The sequence below is a fragment of the Rhagoletis pomonella genome, unplaced genomic scaffold (assembly GCF_013731165.1).
Source record: "Rhagoletis pomonella isolate Grant_MI unplaced genomic scaffold, Rhpom_1.0 Rhpom_scaffold_00004, whole genome shotgun sequence".
In the NCBI taxonomy this organism is placed as follows: domain Eukaryota; kingdom Metazoa; phylum Arthropoda; class Insecta; order Diptera; family Tephritidae; genus Rhagoletis; species Rhagoletis pomonella.
Window position 1 is genome coordinate 31,853,813 of NW_023458558.1, and position 26,621 is coordinate 31,880,433.

A 26,621-nucleotide genomic window follows, 5' to 3' on the forward strand; every position below is an offset into this window, starting at 1 on the left:
GGTTCACTCTCCCCTTTCATAGAATTTTCTTGAGAATGCGGGTTATAAGCCATGAGTTTACTAGTAGTGTCTTCCGTGTTTTGGGACTTCCAATTGTCTGCGGTCAGGTTCCCCTGTGTCGTTTTATACCTACCGCCAGGTACGCCCTATAAATAGCCAAAGTATGCTACCCCAGCCTACCTTGTTTGCGCGCCAGTACGGCCAGCCATTACGCGGGGCAGGAGAGTTTATACCTCGGCTTTAGCTAGGCCCCGCCGTCTTGCACCACTGCGACATAGGAATAAGCCAACTTTGCCACAGCATCGTAAGAAGCGATGACCATTGCCCAGTCGGCACCCGCTTTGAGGAATATCTAGGAGAATTTTCGCCAACCACACCTCCGCCTAAAAGATGCCTGCGTATGCTACTATGGGCACCGAGAGCTTCAGCCTTGGTCCTTAGATGCCTGGACCAGTGCCATGTGATTTAGGATTATCATCTCGATATTAAGGCTTTGCCTTTGTCAAAGCCTTCTCTTGTAAAGTTTACTGAAGTTCGCTTTGCTATCTGTTCTATGGTGCGATGAAGCGGCTCAAGCTCAAGCTGTCATGCGCACGCAGCATTCTAAGGTTGCTACTCATCTTTTAAGTATTTAGACGAGAAACATGAGAATCTCCACAAACCAGCCACAAAGGAGCCCTGGATGATTCAAAAACGCATATGTAGACTGGGAAGCTTGCGTAGGGTTAACATCTTATTTGACGAACCAGGCCGAGGGCTTATCTTATATTTTCCTCCCTCTTTGCACTTGCCGGACTGGTGCAATACAGCTGTCGGGATTTGGTTGCTGCAAGGATCAGCTTCAGGGACAAGAGTGGGTGCCACCATCCTCGCGGAAGGTTGCTCGTATTGTGGAATACTGTGACAGTCGAAGTATTGGTTTGATCTTTTGTTGCGATGCTAATGCCCAAAATAAAATCTGGGGCAACAGCAAATGAAATGCAAGGGAAATCAACTTTTCGAGTATATCTTACCTTGTGGCCCATTCGGAACGTGGGTATTAAAATCAAGTTGGTTACTTCTAGAAAGCATGAGGTTATTGTGTTGGGTAGTCAATTTTCCACTGGAGTGTCCTGGGTCCTGTATCCTCTGCCCCTATGCGCATTATAAGAACTAGCCTTTCACAGTGCAATAAATAGACACAATTACTTGACTACCGCGGTCATTCGATTTGACACCTTTTGAACTTTTTAAATAGGCGTGCCTTTCGGAGATACCTAAAGCTTCTTTGGAGTACCGCGAAACTAGCTTTTTCCAAGTTATAGCCGAGGTGATGACCAATGAATACCAAAGTGGTCGAAATTTTTCGGAAAAGATCAACGCATTTAGGCGTGCAGGAATTCCAGAAATTCCCTTAAGGTGAACACCTGTGGGTTAGATAGATCCATGTCACGAGAGGGTGTAAAAGGGCATTGATTGTTCATTATCGACTTTCATGGAGGGCCAAGTGGATTTGGTATTCTTTAACAACTTTCATGGAAGGGATCATTTCACTAATTCTAAAAAGTTACCAAACTGTAAAAGAAACAAGTAAGAAAGTCTAAGTTCGGGCGGAGCCGAAAATTAAATACCCGGAGCAAGTATTAAATATATGTTTTTCACCTTACCGAAAGCTACCGCTACATGGTAAGCCGGGGTGCATCAATTTTGAGTAAATTAGCGTCCTTAAATTTCGAAATATTGAAGTTTCAAGCATTTCTGAAATTTTCCGTTGTATGAAAAGCGGCCGTAATTTTACCCCGATTTCAATAATTTTCAGTATTTTGCTTTTATGTGGCAAGCACAATAACCATACCGAGTTTGGTACAAATTGCGAGAACGGTTACCGAGATACATATATGTATGGGCGGTGCCACGCCCATTTTCCTAAATTATATCTTAAACGTATTTCTTGGTAAAGAATTGTGGCAAGCATCAATTTTGAATAAATTAGCTTTAATATTTACTGATTTATCGAAGATTTCGTATTTCTATAAATTACCGTTATATGGGATGTGGGCGTGGTTATTGTCCCATTTTAAAATTTTCGGCCGTTCGGTATACTGTACCAAGGCCAACAACTGTGCCAAGTTTGGGAGAAATTGGTGCAGCGGTTATCAAGATATACATATGTAACCATAAGTGGGCGTGGCTACGCCCATTTTCTAAAAATTTATAATATTCTTATTTCTCGTCCAAAATTATTATAAATATAAATATTGAGTGAATAACCTTCAGTAGTTACTAAAATATCGCATTTTCGTATTTCGGAAAATTACCGTTATATAGGAGGTAGGCGCGGTTATTGTCCGATTTTGCCCATTTTCAATACCATCAGTCTTACGTCAGAACGAAGTGCGCGTACCAAGTTTCGTTAAGATATCTCAATTTTTACTCGAGGTATCGTGTGCACAGACGGACGGACGGACGGACAGACAGTCACCGCTTAATCGATTTCTCTTTTCATTCTAATTATTTATGTAGATATACATTTGTCTACATCTATCTCGATTCGCTTTGCCTGTTACAAACAACCGTTATGTGAACAAAGTTATAATACCTTTGTGCACAAGTGCGCTCGGGTATAAAAACTACCAATGTTATAATATTTGGCGAAACCTTCGAAAGGTTAATGGCTTTGCGAAAAATTTTCAAAACGGTGAAGAAAAAGAAAGAGAAAGGGCTCTAAAACTTCCAGAATTGACAAAATCAGCGTGCGAAAATCCATTGATAGATACATGATACAAAAAAGAAGGTAGTTCCATTGTCACTTTTTCGTCGCCATATCAACAACCTGACAATTACGTAGATTGTGACATTTCGTGCTAACATACCATGATTCAATAATTAAAGGTTTGCTCATTAGTGACATTAGAGTTTTGACACTCCCTTTGCTCCCTTACAAAAGCTTTGCTCACACACACGAACCCACACACTGTGCCTTGCTAAGGGTGCCGATTTTGTCAAGAGGGAGCGAGAAAACTTTTTTTTGAGCAAACCTTTTATTATTGAATCCAAAATGTATTCAACAAAGTGTGATTGAATTTGACATTGCTCTCAGAAGAATCATCCTATAAAATCAAATTGAAAAAATTGTCTATGAATTTTGAATCGATTGTTTATATTTTTTGGCATAATAGTTCCTTAAAAGAGAGCCTACCTGAGTTGTCAATCACACCTTGATTGAATCATGCTATCATACCCAATATCTAAAATCCCTAAAATTTTGCTATTATTTTTTTTACCAACATTTTGTTCTTAGAATCGAAATTTCAACAAGCAAAAGGTATTTTGCTTGTACATATATATATATTGGGTTATTGGGACGTATGCAGTGATCGGACTGGACGCGTTTTTGATTATTTTTATTTTTGCTCGACATAATTTTCTTAATTTTAAGAGCAAAAATTGTCCAACACTAAACACTATATGGTAACAAGAATGATATAATACAAGATTCCACATTCTCGGCGACGATGAAATTTCTCAAGTAAAAGTAAACAAAGCCGAATGGCAGGATAAAATAAACTGTAAAATAGTAAATTTCTCAGTAATCAATTTTTCGATAGGAAACGTGGTTTGATTGTGTTAAATTGCAATACATATGATTCATAAAAAAAATTAATAGCGAAAATGTTAAAAAACGGCGACTTTTGCAAAAGTATTAGCAAATTTAAATGCATCTAAAGTTTCTGAGATGTTATTTACTTTTTCTTGAGAATTGGCAAAATCGGCAAATCACAATTAGCTGTATCTGGAACGTGCCACATTTATTCGCTACTTCGTGATGTGGCAAAAATAAAAGCTGGCAGCACCCCGCAAGGTTGCAGAAATCTCTTAAAATATGTTCAAAAAATATCTTGATATGGAAGACACTGCTTTACACTGTCAAGGAAAAAATTGCCAAAACGCAACGCAATTATTAGCAACTTCAATCTTGCACTTTATTATGCTAAAATTAAATTTGTTTTAGAGTCTTATTAAAAAGTTTGCAATTTAGGTGAAACCTTGCAGAATTTTTTTAATTTTTGTACAAAGTTTGATCCAAATCCAGAGACCTACCACATTTTTTTTGAAATTTATCACCTTTTTATCAGATTCTACCACAGAGAATTTTTTTGCAGTCCGATCACTGGCCGTATGCATAAAAACTGAGCACTTTCTTTTTCTTAAAATATATCTTTCACTTAAATTTATTTGAACAAATTGAGTACAATTTCTGAAATTTGAAGAAAAAGCATTTGCTTGGTTTTTACGAATACGCCCCATTGTGTCCAAAGGCATAACCCAAAGCAAAAAATTTTAGCACACACGCGTGGTCAAACAATTAAACGTTAGTTTAAAATAAAGATTTAAAATTTTCAGATACAAATTTATGAATTAATTCGGTTTGAAATATGGACCTTTTTGTAAAAAATAACTCAAATAACAACTCAGCGTAGCGGGAGTTGGACTTACATTTTAATTTAATTTTTAGTTTTAATCTATTTTTCAATGAATCCCCCCTCCGTATCCGCTCCCCCAAAACCGTTGCATAAATAACCAAACATTTCCCCTTTTGTTTTTGAAAGACAAACAGTCTAATGCTCAATAAGATGATAATTGTGTGTCTAGTTTTCATACTAACAATAAATCATCAACGTTGTTTCGCACCCCCTCCAATATTGAACGGTAAAATATATTCACGATATTGTCGAAATATACTAGAATTGGATAATACCAACTTCTCTGAAAGTCATGAGGCCAATGGGCCCAAAGTAAATTCCGTTTTCAAGTTACTTGAAAGACATGGACAAAGACAATATCGAAATGTGTAATTTCAGTGTCTGAATTATATCAGAAACAATAGTATCCGACATAGAAAACTGTAACAGTCGCTAGCTACATTGTGAAATATTCAGGTGAAACTAAAAAATGTTAAATTATGTTCACTAAAATTTTATCAACGTAAAAACAAAGATTTTGGCAAGTAGCTATTGAATTTAATGTAAAATTTAAACGTTCTTAAGATAGGATATTAATTATTTTTAAAGGTAAATGTTAATACAACTATTTTATTTACACTCACAAATTTATGATATAAAATCCTCTCCACCAAAAAACTTATATTGGGTAACGCCGCTTCAAATTCAAATTGAGCAATTGTCAAAAATCTCCATTTTAATCAAAAAGTTGTTCAGTGAAACTACCTTCTTCTTTGTATCGTGGGCACATATGTATGTACGAAGCAAATACGCTCCTTTTTACTGAATTATAGGCTCTTTTTCCTATTTTATATAAAATTTAAGCTTGCAAAAAAAATGTCTCCATACAAATAAATATGTAAGGTACACACTAATATATGTACATATGTATGTATCTATAACACGTTGCCCTCACAATATGTATGTATATCAGCAGAATGTAATTTTTTTATAAACATTCTGAGCATGCAGCTTTGTAGCCCATTCAATTTTATTATACGAAGTGCAAATTTTAAGTAGCTAGGACTTACCGCTGATTTTTTTGGACCCTCTTTTGTGGACGGTGTTGCTAACAAAAAATTGTCCAAAATCAACGATTAGGCCTTTATTATACTAAAATTTAAAAAAAAAAAACTGCATACTCAAAAAAGTTATATAAAGGCTGATTAGACAGTTTCAAACTCTGATGAACATTTGTTAAAATTCGTCGAATTTTTATAAATGTTCTGCAAAGTTTGAAATTTTGATTTACAGGGTTTAGATAGCAAGCTATATTAAAAAAAAAATAAAATAAATAAATAATAACATTTTTTAAGCAAAAAAAAAATAGCCAAAACTTGCTGAAACGTGTCTTCCCAATTTTTAGCAAAAAAAAACGACTTTAAAAAAAAAATATATATAAATATATTTCATGATTCAATGATCGAATCTAAACCAGATTAGTATGGGGCCCACCTCTGAGACACTACCTTTCCGATGCAAAAAGAATTATCGAAATCGGTTTACGTGGTCCAAAATTATGCGGTAACATACATAAAAAAAAAATATTCCGAACTGATAACCTCCTCCTTTTTTGAAAGTCGGTTAAAACGTAACATGAGAACACATTTATGACATGAGGACTCAGATGGCTAAATATTTGAAGATTTAAAGGAATTTAAAAGGTAAAAAAAAAAAAAATAACACGGAATGAAGTTCGAAAAAAGTAAAAAGAATGGGCTAAGAATCGGCCAAAAACGACCGAGGCCGAGGCCGATGCCGATGCCGATTGTTTTGGTGGATTCTAGCCGATGCCGATGCCGATTAATCGGTCGGACTCTAGTTAGCACATGAAAGGGTTAATAGAATGACTTATCTAGCAGGCTTCAACAAATAACACCAGCAAGAAAATCGTTGATTAATGTACCAGCTTTAACAGAGTTGTTTAACTTGATATATAAAATGCCAAGTGTAGACCACGAGTATAGTTTTCATATATGTATGTAATCTGGCAACCCAACACGCTGACATCTGTCATTGTAGGTAGCGCATGTGGTCATACGCCAGCTGTCAAGTCAATTATTTCATTAAATCTTGTCGCTAGTCGCCAGTCGCTTTAATTGTGTTTGTAAGTTAAGAATTCTTTAAAAAATATGAATTTTGAAAGAAGATTAATCGCCGAGGTAAAGAAATATGAATGCCTATACAATATGCAAGCGCTAAGCTACAAGGACGTTGCTTTTAAAGATAAACTATGGCAAAGGGTCGCCCAGAAGTGCGGAACAAATGGTAGGAATGGCATAACTGCATTAATATATATACATACGTACAGTGCTTTTCAAAATAAAGTATACAAGAACACCAAATTATTTGTAGCATGGAAGTGTCTCGAAAATGTCAACATAGAAAATTTAGTTAGGGTTTTAAAAAGCGTTTTGATATCCGATAAAGTCCCAAAATATGTATACAAACACATTAGTATAATTTGTTAGGAAGTGGGTTAAATGATTTGAAGTGCGGAGTGTATAAATCTGGCAAAGGACTAAGACACCAGCTTAGTTGAGCTGTTTGATAGTACTCCTACGATTAGCATACAGCGAACACGAGAAAAATTGTAGCGAAAGCGAATTAAAGTGGGAACGGCTGCTATTCTACGCAGACTTCTGGAATCAAACAACAATTCCATTATAGCAGTACCATCTCCAAGCCGTTTTTAGGTAAAAAACGCGTGGAAATCTGTTAAAAATGGGCTAAGAAAAATTTGGAGCGATGTTAGGGTAACGTGGTCTTCTCAGATCAGTCATTTGTAGTTTTCAACTTAGTCTAAACAAAAGGTGAGGATACTGCAACGTACAGTAAAACACTATAAATGTCTTATTATTGTTCTTATTAAGAGGATTCGGTAAACTGATTGCCTTTATGATGGTCAAACAGTGCCAAAGAGCTTTATTGAAATCTGCTAAAATGTTGTATGGATCGCAAAATATTAGGTGGATTTTAAAAGAAGACAACGATCTGAGACGCTGAAGCCGCCCGGCTCCGCATGGCATGGAAACTGGAAAATGAAGTGGAAACGTAACGTTCAGGAATCAAGCAAAAGTTGTACCCGAAGATGCCAACCTATTATTGACAACAATGGGAACTGGACAAAATATACCATTCATTAATAGGTATATCCTCTTTTGTGAGTTTTCATAGCAATACTTTATTTTGAAACGCACTGTATGTACCATTCTTTCAAAGTACAGTGTTTCCGCGGTTAATTGGCCATTCGGATGTTAAGTAAAAGAATCGTAAAGTTAACCGGGGGATTCTGTGCATATATTTTTTTAATTAAACTCTTAACTTTTGTCTTCCATTTGCAGTGGAAGAATGCAAGAAAAAATGGAAACATTTACGTGATTGTTTTAATAGATGCAAAAAGCGCGATGTGCAGTATCCGAAGGAAATTTCTGGAGACGGGAAGCGAAAAGTGTGGCGTTATATGAATCAAATGGAATTTTTATCACCCTTCTTTAACCAAAAACTGTAATGAAATACGAGTCGCTTTCTTAATTTAAGCTTCGTTATGTTTCTAGTTTTGTGAGTTCGAAAATAATTTTGTTTATAATTTCAGGAGCCTTCAAAATCAGGAGGATACCGGCTATAATGAAAGTGATTACGCTGATTCACCAGCGCCAGCACAATCGATGCAAGAAGATGTTGAAACTAAATTAGAGGGTGTTTCAAAGATCGACGAAGCAACTATCGGAAATGAAATAATGGAAGAAGAATCAATTCAAGATTTCGAATCGGAAGAAGCAGAAGCTAGGAATACAGAAACAATGTTTCCAAAGTTCATAGAAACCACTATCCCGTCTTATTCAAACATGTATAGCTTAAAGACAGAGGACGACAGCACAACGTTGATGTTTAAGCTACTAGACCGTAAAATAAAGCAAGCATCGCTGACTGAGGCACAAATCTCAGATATGGAGACTAACGTGATGTTGTTCGTGTATAAAAAACTAGCCGAATACAAAAACTAGGCTTCATTTAAATATGAATAAATTTCCTCTGAGGTGGTGTTGCCATAGTTAGTTAAATAAAATATATGTATGAATACATATGCGTTTAATAATATGGAGATGTATTTCTAAATTTACAATTTTGGAGTTTTCATCATGCAATTGAAAAGCTTGATAAGGAGAATAGCAAAATAAAATATCGAAGATAAGTGTCTTTCCATCTGCCTTTTGGTATACCAACTAAATGAATTGAACAAACTCGTTTTCCTTGAAAAATTTAAATTTTGAAATAATTCTGTATATTAATAATCATGGGCTAAGTAGGTATGTGCCAATGTGTGCATATTAGACATACCAGATATGTACATACATATGTATGAATATGTTTTCCGTATCCCCTCCTAATAATTATAATCTCCTTAAACAACCATTAATGAATAAAACATTTGTAATTGTGTTTTGGCTAAAATATTTCAATTATATTAAGCATTCAAAAAAATGGGAGAATGAAATATATGTATTTAGTTTACATCATTCAATGCTTATATGACTTCAAATTGTTGCATACACGCGAAAGTGTACAAGATCCTTTTAATGTACATACATAAATATGCATGTAAAATAAACTAAATTTATACATACAAACGTACATCCAATATCCAATAATTTCAGTTTACGAGTAAATATGCATTTTTGCTACGTACATGTAGACATCAATTTATTCAAATCTCAGTTGGACTCAGTGCCAGAGGTACGTGAACGTTTCTTCGACTTCTTGCGTTTCTTTTTCTTTTCTTTAGATTTTTCTTCTTTGCCATGATCTTTAGAGCTGATTGCTTCGGCTACGGCAGCTATAACTGTAAGCTTTTTAAGATTTTCATGCTCTTCTAGCTTTTGCAGTGTCTCCTGCTTAAGACGTTCCAATTCTTCAAGTTCTCGAGCCGTTTTTTCCTTTTCTAAGTCATCCAGTCGCTGTTTCTCCGCACGTCTTTCTTCCTCCCTCGCTATTTCTTTACGCATATGGTCCTTCAGCATTTGCGCAGCCTCAGCACGTTTTAACATCTTTTCACGCATTTTATCGGTATCTTCGATGGCATTGCTACTGGAACCAGTCTTCGTCTCTGAAGTACTCTCCTTCTTTGATGCCGAACGTTGGTCATTCGATTTTCGACCGTTATTTGCAGATCTAGAACGCCTTGGTGAACGTGTGCCGGAACGTCTGTTTCGCTTTTGTCGAACGGGTGAGCGCGATTTGGATCTGGTGTGTGGTTCAAGCGTCCGTGTGCCTGGCTCCCGTGACTTTGACTTTGCGCGTCGGTCACGAGACTTAGAACGCGTTCGCTGGTCGCGGCTGCGGTCTCGAGAGTCGCCTGTACGTTTACCTATGCGATCGCGACGTGGCGAACGAGAACGACTTCGCGATACTGAACGATCCCGTGACCGTCTATCACGTGACGGCGTCGCGCGGCGAGTGCGAATCGGTGATAGCGGCAAGCGATTACGATAACGCTCCACAGAACGACGTCGACGATCCATAAACGGATTGCCGCCACGTCTGCCGCGGAAATCGCGAAAATCGCGCCTTGGTGGTGAACGAAAACCACCTCTACGCATCGGAAATCTATCTCGACGATCTCGGATTGGCGAGCGGCGTCGAAATGAACGGGAACGTGAACGCGATGTACGCGAACGCGAACGCGAACGTGAGCGTTGCTTAGACCGCGAACGACTTCCTGAACGATTCCGATCTTTTTCATTATCCTTTTCCCTCTGTTTTACATCGAATTTGGATTTTGTTTTTTCCTTATCGCGATCATCTTTTCCTTTCTCGTCATCTCTACCAATGTCATCATGTTTGCCCGTATTCCTTTCCTTTCCATGCTCTTTAGACTTTTCTTGTGCCTTCTCCTTATCCTTTTCTTTAGCTTTATTCTTATCCCGCTCGTCCCTCTTCCGATCTTTTTCGGTTTCATGAGAAGTATGACAGTCTTGTTTTGAATTTCCTTCCTTCAACTTCGAAGTGGATTCTTTCTCAGTGGAGTCTCCTTCATTTTCGCTTTCTGGTTGATGTTCGTAGTCCAGAGCATTCATATCCATTGACTTTTTGCGTTTAGGTAATGGTTTCGCTTCGACGCTATGTTCCCTACGGCGGTCTTTATCTTTTTCCCTGTCACTTTCTTTTTCTTTTTCTCGTTCTCCCCTTTCACGAGTCTTGTCCTTGTCCGAACGTCTGTCATCATACTTATCTTTACGTGCATTACTGGAATTGTCCTTGCCTCGATTTTTACGGTCAGGCGACTCACTATACCTACCACCATATGAACTTGCATTTGACAACTCGAAGAACGACTTTTTTGGATCTCGCCTCATTTCTTCGTGACGCTTTTTGCGCTCAACCTCACGACGTTTGATTTCTTCGTCGCGTAACTTCTTCTCCTCCTCCAGACGCTCCAAATCTGACAGTTTAATAGTGCGATTCTGGGCACGTTTCCAATGCGGTGGAGTCGTGCTACGAGAACGACTGCGAGACGGCGTACGAAAACGCTTAAGAAAAAAAGATTTTTGATATGCTTAGGTATGTGATTTTGAACTCATTAACTTACGAAAACTCCACGGCCTTTGATAATGCGTCCACTACGAGAGACCGGTACCCGTTTTTTTGACCAACCAAATGTGGGTCTGACCTCACTTGATCTTTCGTTGCGTGAGTCGCGCCTGTGTTCACGCTCTTGAGACCGGTTTGAACGGTCACCTCGTAGCAAAAATTTATTCGAGACCTATTGAATAGGAGCATTATTAAAAAATACAGCATATGAAATGAAAAGAATTTGCACATGGATAATGCATTTATTATTAAATGATATATAGTATAGATAATACCTCAAAAAGATTTAGAATCTGATTAAATAGTATTTTGAAGACTTTTATTCTGTGTTATCAGATTTAAAAACAAATGTTTTGATCTTGTAGTTTTTTTTGCAAGCTAACGATCTCTTGTTTGAAAATAAACACAACAATGAGGGTATTCATCAAAACTCATAAATGCCTCGTAACTGTATAAACCTCATAAATAAACCGATTTTTCATATAAAATTAAGCAAGTTTTCGAGGTTAGATGAATCGCTCTAAAGTTGAATGATATTCTGTTTTGTAGGTATTTACATCTATTTATGTACACAGGTACGATTTTAGACTTACTTCTGGTATTTCATTAGGATCGATTTTAGTAAGGGATACAAGTGGATGCAACTCTCCCTCGTCGTCATCTTCATTTACTTTCTCCTCTGTCTGGCTATTTTCCGACTCCGTTCTTTAAATAATAAAATTTTCAGTTATTTAAAATCCACTAAATCCAGAAAAATATTTTCGAACCGGTCATGTGATTTTTCACGCTTGCGATCCTTTTTCTTCTTTTTCTCCTTACGTTTGGAACGTTTTTCTGTTCCAGAGGTGGCATCGGAGTTTTCTTCAGCAGAAGCTTCAGAGCGCTTCTTTTTCTTTTTATCCTTTTTAACTAAAAATTTTTGACATATATTACATACATCTTTATTTGATTATTGATAGATAAATATGTAGATCTTGCTACCTTTAACCTGACGGACGAGTTCTCCGCAATTTGATATGGTGACATCCTGCAAAGGGCGCGAATTTCTATCCACCGGCAATTCCTCCAACTGGCGTGCTAAGTCTTGTCCGGATATTACTTCACCGAATACCACGTGGACGCTAAAAATAAAAAATAAATTGGTATAACTAAATGCTATTTATTAGGCAACGCAGAAACTTACTTGTCCAAGTGAGGCGCGGGTTGTGTAGTACTACAATGAAAAACAGAAGAAGAAAAATATGCTTTACACAGTGTACACATTGAGTTCGATTTCATTTGGTTTTGATTTGGTGCAACAAAGCAATTGAATTTGTCTACGTAGGACGTAGTTGGAAATTCCTGCTGCTGTCTCGCTTCCTACTATTGCCCTCACTCCCCACACAAAGTTACATAGTAGTTTAGGGTAGCATGACAGTGGTGGAGGCCCATACATCTCTAAACCTCTCCAGCTGATGCGGCGCGGCTACCAAGAAAGCAACCACATACTATGGCAACGTCCAACGCGACGATTGCAATACCAGTGTAAGGAGGCCGACAGCTGTTCACTAAATTTGTCATCAACAGTGCTCAAAACAGCGTTTGATTCTTTTACTCCCTACTTTGTGATGACCTAGGATTAGTGGCTAGCTAGATGATGACAAATCAATAATAATAACAATAACAAATCAATATAGATATATCTGTAAACAAAAATTATCGTTTAATTGTGATGCTGCAAAAAGATGTTAAGTGTTAATACTAAAAGCTACAATTTTTTTAAGAAATTATTACTTATTTTGGATGAAACTTACATGAAGAATTGCGACCCATTTGTGTTTTTACCACGATTTGCCATTGAAAGCAAAAATGGACGATCGTGTTTGAAGTCAAAGCTTTCATCTGGAAGTAAGAGATTTTATGTTATCGTTTTTTATTGAATACTGATCTCAATAACTTATAAAATGGCACAATAACTTGATTTTATTAAGATATTTAAATTTCATCCGTTTAGTACATTTAAGGCCTTTCTTCGGAAAAATCGAATGAAAATGCTGCCAGAAAACTTCAAAATGCATATGTGGTTCAATGGTACTGCAACTATAGTGATTAAAGTTTTGTGAGTTTAAAACTCGGAAAGGAGAAAATAGTCAAAAATTCAAAGTAGAAATTTTTCAAATAATGAAACTAGTTCATAGTTTTTCTTTTATACTTGTAAAATAAACATTTCTAAACTAAATGTATATTTTGATTATTTTTCAGTTTTTGTCTTTTAATGCCTCTTTTGTCTTTCGCCTTTTTTGCGAATTCTACTGCCTTTTCCTGCCTATTTCGCAATTTTATTTTGCCTTTTCTAACCTATTTCGTTATTTTAATTCGTCTTTTTTATAGGTTTTAAGGTCCTAAAAATCCGTTCCCTGCTCATAAGTATATCGTCGTTTAAAGTACAAAACCGCGTATCGTGATTCTGCAAAACCGCGTAACTGACATTGGCTGCCAAAAATTGGATTTGCTCACACAAGCTCTTGTCTCAATCCTTATCTATTCGTCCTGGAATATACTAGGCAGATATGCGATTGCTTTATTAAAAAATAAATATAGTTTAAAGAACCAAAAAAACACACTTTTAAAGCATATCAAACTAAAAAGTAAAAAATAAATATAGTTTAAAAAAACCCAAAAAAAACACGCTTTTAAAGCATATCAAACTAAAAAGTAAAAAATGATTCTTAATATAAGTTGAAAATAATAATGAACAAAAAATACTAGTATTATTGTGAAAAAGTGTGGGTTGCTCGATAGACGAAAAATATGGCAAAGAGCGCCCCAGGCTTTTTCACAATAATATTAGTATTTTTTGTTCATTATTATTTTCAACTAATATTAAGAATTATTTTTTACATTTTAGTTTGATATGCTTTAAAAGCGTGTTTTTTAGTTTTTTTAAACTATGTTTATTTTTTTAGAAGATACTCGATCATCCTTTTTCCGTGACTACTATTACTAACGACAGCGAGGTGCAGCAACGAGTAGCCGCTACAACAACAACAACAACGAGTAATCTCCTAAGTCATTAATAGTACAAGTGGCACCCCGATTTAGAAGATATTCAAAGATTTCCCAGATGCCAATATAACCAGCGAGACTCAGTGGTGTAACATTTAAATTATTTTTCACAATCGGCTCCGCGATTGAATAATGCTCGTACAGCATCGAAATGATTATTTTCTACTGCTAAAAGAAGTGGCGTATTGCCAAATTCATCTTTGCAATTAATATCACTACCGCGGTCAAGCAGTGGAAGATAGCGTTACATCATTTATTTTCAGCCATAGACGGGATTTGAAATCATGTCTGGTAAGTTCGTTGTCTCGTGCCTACGACTTGCGGCTTAGCCCGCTTGGCCAACTGTGCAACTTAGGGCTGTGCGATTATTCGATTACTCGAGCAAGTTGGTTAATCAATTATTCGGTTAATCAATTACTCGAGTAATCCAGATTTTGATTACTCAAAACGATGATTAATCGAGTTACTTGAAATATGATTACTCAAAAAATAATAATTTTGCTCGTTAAAAGAGTTTGCTTTGGAAAATGCTTATTTTCTTTTTTACATTCTGTATATGAAAAAAAAAATTCGTTTTAATTTTTGAAAACAGAAACGTTGTTTTCAAAGTATCAAGGAACTTTAACTACTTATACATACAGTCAGTCTATAAAGTTTAGGTACACCGAATTTTTTACAATACGGGCAACTATTTTTCAAATATTTTAGTTTTCGCTAATTTTTTATAAAAATATGGTTAATTCTACAACAAAAACCCCAAAAATCAAAGTTCCAAGCCTTGTGCAAAATTAAAGAAAAATCTGCAAAATTTCATTCAAATATTGCACTTTTTATTTACGCTCTCTAAAAAAAAGTTGGGTATTTTGTTTTTTTGGTAAGTCCTATCTACCTCAAACTTTCACTTTATTATACTAAAATTGAATGGGCTAAAAACTGCATACTTAACTTTTTTCTATAGAGCGTAAATAAAAAGTGCAATATTTGAATGAAATTTTGCAGATTTTTCTTTAATTTTGCACAAGGCTTGGAACTTTGATTTTTAGGGTTTTTATTGTAGAATTAACCATATTTTTATAAAAAAATTAGCGAAAACCAAAATATTTGAAAAATAGTTGCCCGTATTGTAAAAAATTCGCTGTACCTAAACTTTATTGTCTGACTGTATGTAAAGAGTTGAAATGTTGATTACTCATTTTACTCGAAATGTTGATTAATCATAAGGCAAATTACTCAAATATTATTTTTTTGGTTAATCAAAAATCTTTATTACTAAAGTAACTGAACTTTTGAGTAATCATAATTTCAATTAATCGAATAACTGAGTTATATACTTTATGATTAATTAAAATGTTGAGTAATCAATTAATCGCACAGCCCTAGTGCAACTGATAGGGATATAATGTATTAACACTAATAAGCCGAGTGCTCGAGTCGGAAAGTAAGTAGACGGTACGCATGCGCAGACAGCGTAGTTGTCTCACTTGCTCTAACACAGAGGCTGTGTGAGGAAATTATTTAATCGTGGCGATCCTAATCAGGATCATGAGATAAATTTATGAAATTTGTAAAATAAAACTCTTTGCGGATGATGCCTTGTTAACGATCAGTGATAGGGAACTACCAAATGCGATTGTCAAAATGCAAGAAGATCTTAATTCTTTGTATCAATGGCTGTGTTCAAATAAACTCAAACTGAATGTGAAAAAGACTAACTTTATGGTATTTTCCAGAGCGGCAAATGCTGACTCCATAAGCCGTGAATTAAAAATCAAAGATGAAAATATCGAAGAGGTGAAAATTGTCAAGTACCTAGGAATATACATAGACAACAAACTAAAGTTTGATGAGCACGTTGAGTATATAGTCAACAAGATTGCTAAAAAAATTGGCCTTATAAAGAGATCGTGTAAGTACTTGGGAAGAAGATATAAAACCTTGGTGTACAGGTCAATAGTAGAACCGCACTTTATATACTGCCCCACGATTTTCTTCCTAGCGGGGGACTCCCATGTAGATAAGCTGCAAAAAATGCAAAACCGAGCGATGAGATTCATCCTCAACAAACCGTATGACACACCAACAAGATGTATGCTTGAAACCTTGAATTGGTTAAGCGTGAAGCAACAAGTTTTTTACCACGCTATGCAATTTGTGTACAATATTAAGAAGGGCAACCTGCCGGATTATCTTAGCGATAATCTCCGATATATAAATGAGACGCATACATATTTGTTGAGAGAGAATAACAGCTTCAGACTCCCGAAGTATAGAACAGAAGTGGACAAAAAAAATATTTTCTATAAAGGCTTTAAGTGCTTCAATGAATTACCAGAGGCTATAAAAAATTGTGATACTATCACTGTTTTCAAGCGGCTGCTATTTGACAGCCTACAAGATAGTGATGTATCAACAATAGCGTGGATTGGAAACTAGGCCTTTCCAACCACCAAGATATCGAGACTAGGCGGATCGGAAACTCGGCCTTTCCGACTACCTAGACCCTTAGATAATAAACAATAAACGAGCGGATTGGAAACTAGGCCTTTCCAACCGTCAACCGTCACGAAAGCGCGACTGGGTGGATCGGAAACTCGGCCTTTCTGACCACCCAGGAGATATCAATAAATGGAGTAACCCAAAAAGAATAGCGCGGATTGGAAACTCGGCCTTTCCAACCGTCTACATAACTTCCAGGAAATTGCATACGTTTATATTACATAAAATAATTGCAGTGATAAAGAAATAATGTTATTTAAAAATTTCTGTAGAGCATTTTGTATTTAATATTTAATATTTACATTTTAAATCTAAAATCTAATTATAAGAATGTTAAATCTTTGTTGCAATATAAGTCTAACAGACTGTAAAAAATAAAAAAATAAAAAAAAAATAAAATAAATAAATAAATTATTATATTGTCGCTGATTCTTGATAATTGTACAAAGTTTAAATTAAATCTGTCCGTTTAAAGTGGGTCAAAATCGAGTCCAAAGGAGCCGGTTACAAACATACATACATACAAACATACCGGTGAATAATAATAAAAGGGTGTTAAAAAGAGAATCATTTTGAAATATGAGTGTTTTTACGCTCTAGAAAATAATTTCTATAACTTTACATACGTGGTTTTGAATTTTGCTGATACGCGCTTTTGCATTTTGTTGATACGCGATTTTGTACTTTAAACCACGATATGTAAACCATACCTCAAGGGTTCATCTTAAACCTCTTCTATTCATGCTCTTCATAATTTCTTACTTTCATGTCTCAACTAATCACGGCGCCTAGCTTTTACTTATTTAAAACTCTTTAAACTTATAAAAGACCATACAAGGAACGCTATGTGGTACCTGACACCCGAAGTTATGGATTTAACGATCATCTTTAAAAGAAATCTAACATTCTCACCGCTTGTAAAACCCGTTGTTAACAAGGCGTATTTAATGTTATGCTTTATAAAACGAAACCATGAGGGTTCCACGGACCTTTTTACTTTCAAATCTCTCCCACCAGCGACGGATAGAAATGAACCATAGGAAATATGCCATTTCAAATTCAATTCGTATTCAATTAAATGCACTGGCCTATGGTACTGGCGTCCCTATTGGTACTTTCAAGGCAATGTTGCAGGAGTCTATGTAACTCCAGACCGACTCCCTGTGAAATCGTTCAAGGCCTGTCGGTATGACGAACCGGTCCTGAGGATTTTTATGAACCTCTGCACTTCGTCCGTCAGTTCGTTGTTGTTGTTGCTTCCTGACGGTCCTTGGCGAGGGCTCTTCTGCAAGCAGCTGTCTGTTCGGGTGCACGTGTGCCTGGCACTATATAAGGAACTGCTTGCAGAGCATTGTGTTATGTTCATGTTGGTGGCGTTGTGACAACATCATTTTGGCACTCCATACTGTCATCCATAATGCTTCCTTTAATGGTGTGCCCTCTCGGACAGGTGATTCTTGTTATCTGTCATGTTTGTCTATAACATCTTATACGGACGCATACAATGCCAAGAAATTCGCAGCAGTTTCAAAACGAATTAGCCAACTCTGGAATTACGTAGTGGTGTGCTTATTGTTGAGGCTACATACAGAACCTACCATGCATATAATAAACTTATAGCCAGGTCTCACTTTTATATTTTAGTGACAATAAATGTAATTTGAAACTTAACCTTTAGCATTTTAAAATATATTCTGTACTTAATCTAATTGGATGTTTTTTTAATACATTTCGTGTTATTAGAGAAACGCTCTAGGCCACTTTCTCCATAAATAAATAAATACAAATATTGTATGTACATACATATATGCCAATGCCTACCTTCGAAAGTTCCGCCATAGATGGACTCGCCTCCGGTTCCGTTGCCAGCCGAAAAATCGCCTGCCTGTATCATAAAATCCTTTACAACGCGGTGGAATATAACATTTTTATAGTGCAATGGCTTGCCCGTAACCAAACCAGAGCCTTTTTCACCGGTGCAGAGAGCACGAAAATTTTCCACTGTCTTGGGTGCCACATCTTTGAACAGTTCAAATACAATGCGTCCAACATTGAGTCCACCGATCGAAATATCGAAAAAACAACGCGGTCTCGTTGCCGCATTTGCTGCGGCAGACGTTGTCGCCAACCCTTCAACCACTGTCATAGTTGGTAGTTTTCCACTTTTCTAAACTATATTTGCCACAGATTAATGAGTTTTTGGATTGGACACTGGTTAAAATTATTTTTTATTTAATATTCCTGCGGTTTTTATTGAACTCTCGTAAAAACGCATTGCTAAAGAAAATTTCCTTGATAAATGTTATGACATTTGTGGAATGTGGATGATGAAGAAATGTTGTCGAACGCATACACAGTGTTGCATGCTAATGTAGTTGGGAGAAAACAATGGCCCATAGTCATAGTCGCTAGTTAAAAGTCATTCTTGTTAAAATACAGTTTTAAGGTATAGAATAGAGTTTTAAGTTTTGTTAATCATAGACATCTAGATAAAAGTGCACTTTAGCGGAACCAGGCGTCCAACTCCTTTTTCCGTAGGCGGCTTTCGGCCGCACTTAGGGATTATAACCCTCAGGCGGTAGAATTCTCCGTTCTTTGATGCCAAAGAAGGGAGGCTGAACACCTTTTGCTGAGAACAACATTCATTTACTCCATTTATGTTAGTCAAAACATGGTGCGAAAAGTGCAAGTGTTTTGTGCGAATAACTCTTAAATTAATTAAAAATCTTAATTCCGAAGGGATTGTTATTGTTCGCGTTAAAACGCTTCGATTGATACCACACTCGATTTGTTCCGTCCATTTTGCCCTGGCTCCCGTAAAGTGCACTACTACCGGCATATAGAAACAGCTTTTTGATGGCAGTATATAGAAATATGAGTACTTTAATTAATTCACCCTGTGTCCGCTGTAGGATTGCAGATTTAGCAAGCCGGAAGTCGTGGGTTCGAATCCCACTGCCAAGGACAATTGTTTTATATCTTTTTTTGTTCTTTTAAAAATTATTTAAATTTGTTTTTGTTATTTTATGGTCTTATAACAATTATATTCAACAATTTCTATTGAGCTTTAATAAAATGAGCTTGATAAAATAACAAAAACAAATAACTTAAGGTCGAGCACACCTAAAAGTTAAACATTCTAAAAATAGAAATATTAAAAAAACCAACAATACTAACAACCACATGGCCAAGTGTGAATTGCAGCGGAATAGCTGCGCTTGATTGTGTTGGCTTGACAGATGAAAAAGTGGGAAAAAAGCAACGATCATTTACAAGGCGAACTTAACACAGTGCGTAGGCAACTGGCTGAGTCAGTGGGATCGTCGGTTCTAATCCTACTGAAAGAAGTCTGATGAGGAAATGTGGTGATTTCCGAAATAGCTATCACTTCTACCATTTTTTCAAAGTATGGTTGCTTTTCATTAAAAACGGTCTCAAGCTAAATAAAAATTTTTGAATATTATTATTAAAATTTTTGTTATTTAATTATAGTTGTTCTGGCCTTTTTAATTAAAATTAAACTCCAAAAAATTTTATTAATAACGAAATAATTATATGAAATACCACAAACAAACAAAAAGATAATAAAACAAAATTTTATAAAATAAAATAAAATAATGTTTATGGTAAAATAAAAATAAAAAATAAAAAAGGCGTGTGTAGCACCGTACACATGATAGAAGTGAAACTTCTTAAAAAAGGTGTGAATACCAAGTACCTACTTACGAAATTTGATGTGTAAACTATGTTTACGGCTCGGCAAACCATTAGGCAATTGTGTTACATACATAGGTTTGGTTTTCCGGTAACACCACCATATATGAATTCGCGCTTCTAGCTACCATAGGACCGGGTTGTAAACAACCAAGACAATCTTATTCGACGGCAACGCCTTGTCGGACCGGAAGAAAAATGTGCGAGGTCAAGCGTCGAGTGATCAGAAGGCTGAAAAAACTGTCAAAAAATGTTGCACCCTTCGCTTTTACCAGCGGTGAGGTCCAGGAGGCCATCGGGAGGCCGAAAGCCTCCAAAACCATTGGGTCGACGAAAGGTCCTCAACCTGTCCATGTGGAACCCAGGGAAGCCAACCTACAAAGGGGTGTCTTATCGACCTATAACACTCGTTTCCCCGTAGCGAAGACACTACTCCCGCACTTTCATACCTCCTGACCGCGACAAAGCATCAACATGGCTCCCGCAAAGGGCACAACCCAACCACCGCACTTAACACAATACGCACCCAGATAACTCGTGGCCTTAACCGAAACCGCACCTGTGAGAGAACAGTCCTATTGGCGGTGGACTTGTCAAAGGAGTTTGACAGAGTCCGTCATTCCAAGAAGCCTCGATGCTTCTTTCCCACAGGGATTCGAACGGTGAGTTATATTAGTGGTGGGAAGTCGTCATTAACCTTTCGAAAACAAATATCGAAAGCAATAAAAATTAAGCAAAGGGTTCCATAGGGTGATGTCTTCTCCCCCTACTATTTAACTTCTTTATTTCGAAGCTTTCTCAGCCACAGGAGGGAGTTTGCCTTTTCTCATATGGAAATGAAAAAATTAAATAAACAAATCGCAGGTTTAATTACACATATATATGTATAGAGATGTAAACCGGAACGATACAGATTTATATCTGGCCAAGGACCGTCACTCCAGCAACTCCAAAAACTCTTTCAGGAATTTATATGATATAACAATAACAACAGAATTTGTGGTTGTGGTTTCTCCTGCTAACTAGGAAATTAAACTCATTTTTAAATGTATGAATTTATAGTATGTATTTCGTTGGATAATGTATTGCACATTTCAAAAATAATGCTAACGGGTATATGTACATATGTATACACTCGCATAACTATGTGAATCATATATATTTACAATCCATTTGTATGTACTATATACATATTACCAATAGCACAGTACATATCGAGCCCTAACCGCCAAAAGGGCGTAAGCGACAAAAAGTAAATTTTACAGTAGGCGTTGTTTTTTTTATTAACACGGCAATTACTGTAGATACTAACGTGAAGGTCAATGAATAAATTACATTTGATGTAAGGTATATAATACTGGTGGTATTATTTGTCCATCTTTAATGAAACAGGTGATTTTGTCGCTTACGCCCTTTTTGTCGTCACAAAAAAGGCTGCAGCACGCAATTGCGGCGGTTAAGCCAAAAGATATATTTAAAAAAAAAAATATGTTTTTGCATTAACAAAAACCATTTTGATGCCTTTAACTCATTTCTTGTATTCCTCTTATTAAGAGCAACAAAAAGTACGGGAACAAAAAAACATTTTTCCTGTAAAAACGTCAACCAGTGATTGCTTGACACTTTTCACGATTATACCAGAAGAAAAAGTTCGGGTAAAATCTTGCAACTTCATTCTCTACACAACTCTCCAAAAGTCGCTCTCATTTACAGGATTTTGGAGGATTTTGGAGTACGGGAACATTTTTCCTGCAACTTCTTGCAAGTTCGTGTAAAATCCTGTAAGTTCATAGAGTACTGGATCCGAGCTTTTGACAGCTGGTGCGTATGGTGGTGGGTAATCGATTTCCGTCGAAAAAAGAAAATCGAACAGGTTGTCGCTTAAGCCCTTTTGGCGGTTAGGGCTCGATATGTATGGATAACAGTAGTTAAAATAGTTTAAAATGCTTATTTATGATTTACTACGAAAATAAACAGATTTCTCTTAAAATAAAAACATGTACATATGTGTAATTGGTTTGCGGTGTAAGTTCTTCCTCCCTAGAAACTATTTATCATGCAGCTTTACTACTCCACCGTTACAGATTTCGCTAAGTTACGTGGACAGTCCACATCGCAGCCACGTAATACAGCTATGTGATATGATAGAAGCTGCAATGGTATAACCGTGAGTATACCCTGTAGGCAATCTACTGTTCGTGGAATTTCTAAAGTTCTAGATGAGAAAGCTTTTGTATCTTCATCACCCTCTTCACATAGAATTATTGGTCGACAGGCACGCGCTGTTACTTGCTGCAATGCATTCATACATTTCATATATACTGGGTCGCGCATGACAACCATCAGCACTGGCATCTCATCGTCCACCAGCGCAATGGGTCCGTGTTTCAGCTCGCCCGCCAATATTCCTTCACTGTGCATGTAGGTCAATTCCTTCACTTTTAGCGCACCCTCAAGGCATGTAGCGAAATTGTATCCGCGTCCCATTATTAATAGTGATTTGTGCAAATACAAGTCCTTAGCCAACTCCTGTACTTGTGAATTCAGCTGTAATACTTTACGTATCTGATCGGCGAGTGTTTCTAGGCCGTATATAATTTCCAGACGTCGTGGTTGTAGTGATAGTCTATCCTCCGACATGACCAGTGCGAACATAACTAACGAAATGAATTGTGATGTGTACGCCTTGGTGGATGCTACTCCTATTTCAGGACCAGCATTAATGTGCACTCCACAATGCGATTCGCGACATATGCTGCTGCCCACAGTATTAGTGATGCCCACGATGAGTGCGCCACGCTGCTTGCAATAGCGCAATGCGATTAAAGTATCCGCCGTCTCTCCTGACTGCGATATGAAAAAGCAGACGTCATCGCGATAAATTGGTGTATGGCGATCCATAAAGTCAGAGGCCAACTCTACTACCACCGGTAATTCAGTGAGTTCCTCAAGCAGTTGACGGGTAGCTACAGCACTGTGGTACGATGTGCCACAAGCAATCAGAATTAAACGACGACAACGCTTAATCTCTGGAATAAACTCTGTAATGCCACCCAATACTGCAGTTTTGGTTTCAAAGAACATTCGGCCGCGCATTGTATTAACCACCGATTCCGGCTGCTCGAAAATCTCTTTCAACATGAACGAATCGTAGTTGCCTTTCATAATTTGCTGAATCTCCATTTTCAGTGTCGTAATTTCCCGAGCATGAGGATCATCTAAGCATTTCTTTACTCTATGAATACTTAACGCACCATCTTTAACTGCTGCCACATCGTCGTCCTCGAGATAGATTACGCGGTCAGTATGTTCAATTATCGCACTGGCATCTGATGCGAAAAAATATTCGACTTCTTTGCTTTCCAAAGGTTGGTACTCGGCTGGCGTATCGTCGAAACGGGGGGGCAACGATATTTCCGCTGGCAGTGCTTTTCCATAGGCTCGCTTCTTCTTTGCGTACAATATTGGAATGTGATCAGTGGATAAACGTGTTTTAGACTTAATGCCCACCAATAGCGGCGTACCTCGTCGTGAGGCTACACATTCTCCAGGAAAATGCTTTGATTTACAAGCAATTGCAAATGCGCCTTCAAATTGGAGAATGACTTGTTCGACAAGCTCGCGAAACGAGTAAGTTGGATGTTGTCGCCACAAATGATGAATCAATTTAGCGATTACCTCAGTATCAGTTTCCGACTCGAAAACATAGCCACGCTTCTCCAGTAGGGTTTTCACATCTTTGTAATTTGTAATGATGCCATTGTGTACGACCACAAAACTGTTATCCTCATCGGAACGTTGAGGATGAGAATTAGTTTCAGAAGGTGGCCCATGCGTAGCCCAACGTGTGTGCGCAATACCGACATGAGTTGTGATAGGTACTTTGTATGCTTCGCTATTGCACACTTCCGCTATTGCATCTTCTAAGACTTTAACCTTGCCTGTGCGCCGTACAATTATAATATTACCCTGATCACTTGCTTCGGGGTCATCAATAGCCAAACCAGTCGAGTCATAGCCACGGTACTCCAATCTTTTAAGACCATTTAATAGTAGTTCTAGAATTTCCTGTCTCGAACGGGGAGTTAAGTAGTTGATATACGCGAATATGCCACACATTGCGAAGAGATTCCTAAGCGAAATACGTACGTGCACTTATACTTTCGTATTCTAGCTGCTGTGTAAACAAATTGTAGACTGCCACGTACACCACAATGCTTTAAAAACTTTCTCGGCTATTATATGGTAACAACAACGAAGTTATTTATCGCAATACGCGAAATATGTTGTTTGTTCGATATCCAGTGCTTTGTTGAATGTGTTAACTTTTAAAAGATGTGATTAATGGAACTTTTTCCTCAGCAATTTATATACATAAATACATACATACATACAATCTGAGTACTTCTGCTATTGAATTATTCTGCAAGATATTATTGTGAGATAAGATAAGAGTTCATTTCCGCTTTATACTGAATCCAAAGTTATCTTTGCTGGCCGTCTTTCGTAAAATAAATGCTACTGGCACTTTCAGAACATTTGTTTACACTTATTTCATTGCGCCACCCACCATTTTCGTTGGGGTTCATGATTCATTATGATTGACAGTGTTGCCGAGATTATTACGAAAAGCAATTGCAATAAAATGTATAAAATTATGAAGAATAAACTCGGAAAAAAGATTAGAATTTTATATCGGGTGTCCTTATAAGAAATTCAATTAAAAATGGGAAATCAAGAATGATGACAGTTGCGAATGTTTATAGACCTATTTATAGACCTTCCCGATTCCGCCCATCTTCCCTTAAACTCGTAATAGCCTCGTAAAGCTCGTAAACTTACGAGCCTCGTAAAAGACCCTTCAAAATTTGTATGGAGCTCTATTTACGAGCCCCTCGTGAGTTTACGAAGCAAATTTGATGCGCAAACGACCTCGTAAACTTCAGTGTTTCCGAGGGGCCGAATATTTTATATTAAAATGTATGACAAAATAATGAAAATAAATTAAAAAATAATAATACGCGAATAAAATTAATAAATTTCATCCACTAACAGTATTGACTTAGGTTTTCTCCTATTTTTCAGCATTTTTAATTGCATTTTAGCCAAGAGTGATAGAGACAAGATGGCGGGATTTATGGAATATAACACGAAACAAAAATTGCTTCACAAAATCCTGGTTGATCTGTGAAACAATCACTTTGCGCACGCAATTACATCTTCTCGCAAAGGGGGCGTTCCCATAAAAGCCTCGTAAACTTACGAGTTTTACACGGTTAAGGCCTGTATACAGCTCTCAAGAAAAGCACAAACTCCATATAAAATGACTTATAGAAATGGCTAAACAATTTTCTTGAGTCAAATTTCCTTAAGGCAGTACGCAGTTCTTAAGACTGTGTTTATACACAGAAACTTTTGTCGACGCGATTTTTCACATTCCCTTTTGGGGTTGCTCGTTTCATTTACAAACGGCGATTTGTGTGTATGCAATTGTTGTTGTCAGCTGTGAACAGCGGTTCAATTTACATAGACCAACGAGAGCACAAAGCGTGTTGCCCGAGCACGAGCAACTCGGTGCCCCTCTCATTTCCTCGTCACGCTCTCTCATACAACGTCGAGTTGCGGCAACAAAAATCGCCGTGTGTAAATGAACACTAAGGAAATTGGTACCCTTTCTTCTACGGTTTTCTAAAGTTTTTTGTTTCATTTTTTAGACATATTTTTTTGTTTCCGCGATATTGAATGAAAAGTATTGTTAATTTATTACAAATTTGTATCTAATTTTGTTGTATATCATACGAAGGGGCTGCTAAATTGTTGATAAATGTCTCATAGGACAACATTTTACTAACGCAAATCGTTCCTAAACTTAAAAATAAAAATTAAACGAATTTCCGTCATCCCTAGTCAAGTTTGGTTTGCAGACAAACCAGTTTCGGCATTGTGCCATCTTCAGTGTCATTTTTCGTTCGTCCAACACCAACACAAAAATTAAATCATTTAATAATTTCGTAAATTATTAACATTCTCCGAGATATCGTTGCATTTTTGAGAAATTGCATTCCAAACTTCAATTGCGATTTCCCATAACCTGCCGAAAGTAGCACACGACAATCTTTTATCAAGGCAACGCTTCATAGTCCACTGTCTAAGTATCTGTTATACCTAAACAAAAGTGATGGGCATTAATGCCGAAGTGCCGTAACTAAACAAACGCTGCGTTAAATGCAGAAAATCATCAATAAGCATAGATTTGTTTGTGTGAAATACGAAGCTGCTGTTGCCTCAAAAAGG

The 26,621-nt window shown here is 36.9% G+C and overlaps 3 protein-coding genes across 6 annotated transcripts; 1 reads left to right on the forward strand and 2 right to left on the reverse strand.

Moving 5' to 3' along the window:
- Positions 1-6,510: 6,510 nt before the first annotated feature.
- LOC118737454 (transcription factor Adf-1-like) lies at positions 6,511-8,895 on the forward strand. 2 transcript variants are annotated; one of them, XM_036467955.1, is made up of 4 exons: positions 7,056-7,294; positions 7,451-7,644; positions 7,826-7,988; positions 8,077-8,895. In XM_036467955.1, the coding sequence occupies exons 2-4, from the start codon at positions 7,596-7,598 to the stop codon at positions 8,486-8,488; spliced, it is 624 nt and encodes a 207-aa protein (XP_036323848.1). In that variant the 5' UTR covers positions 7,056-7,294; positions 7,451-7,595; the 3' UTR covers positions 8,489-8,895. The 2 variants fall into 2 exon arrangements, with proteins under 2 accessions (XP_036323847.1, XP_036323848.1); XM_036467954.1 differs by lacking the exons at positions 7,056-7,294; positions 7,451-7,644 and adding an exon at positions 6,511-6,749.
- Positions 8,896-8,919: 24 nt separating this feature from the next.
- Positions 8,920-18,940, reverse strand: LOC118737453 (peptidyl-prolyl cis-trans isomerase G). The gene is made up of 8 exons (XM_036467952.1): positions 18,435-18,940; positions 12,866-12,953; positions 12,256-12,285; positions 12,054-12,193; positions 11,840-11,981; positions 11,666-11,777; positions 11,071-11,244; positions 8,920-11,011 (listed from the first exon to the last, which is right to left on the reverse strand). The coding sequence occupies exons 1-8, from the start codon at positions 18,757-18,759 to the stop codon at positions 9,197-9,199; spliced, it is 2,826 nt and encodes a 941-aa protein (XP_036323845.1). The 5' UTR covers positions 18,760-18,940; the 3' UTR covers positions 8,920-9,196.
- Positions 18,941-22,255: 3,315 nt separating this feature from the next.
- Positions 22,256-24,913, reverse strand: LOC118737455 (glutamine--fructose-6-phosphate aminotransferase [isomerizing] 2-like). Of its 3 annotated transcripts, none has more exons than XM_036467958.1 (2): positions 24,722-24,913; positions 22,256-24,652 (listed from the first exon to the last, which is right to left on the reverse strand). In XM_036467958.1, exon 2 carries the CDS (start codon positions 24,444-24,446, stop codon positions 22,395-22,397), a length of 2,052 nt encoding a protein of 683 aa, XP_036323851.1. In that variant the 5' UTR covers positions 24,447-24,652; positions 24,722-24,913; the 3' UTR covers positions 22,256-22,394. The 3 variants fall into 3 exon arrangements, with proteins under 3 accessions (XP_036323851.1, XP_036323850.1, XP_036323849.1); XM_036467957.1 differs by having other exon boundaries at positions 24,718-24,913; XM_036467956.1 differs by having other exon boundaries at positions 24,714-24,913.
- Positions 24,914-26,621: the final 1,708 nt, after the last annotated feature.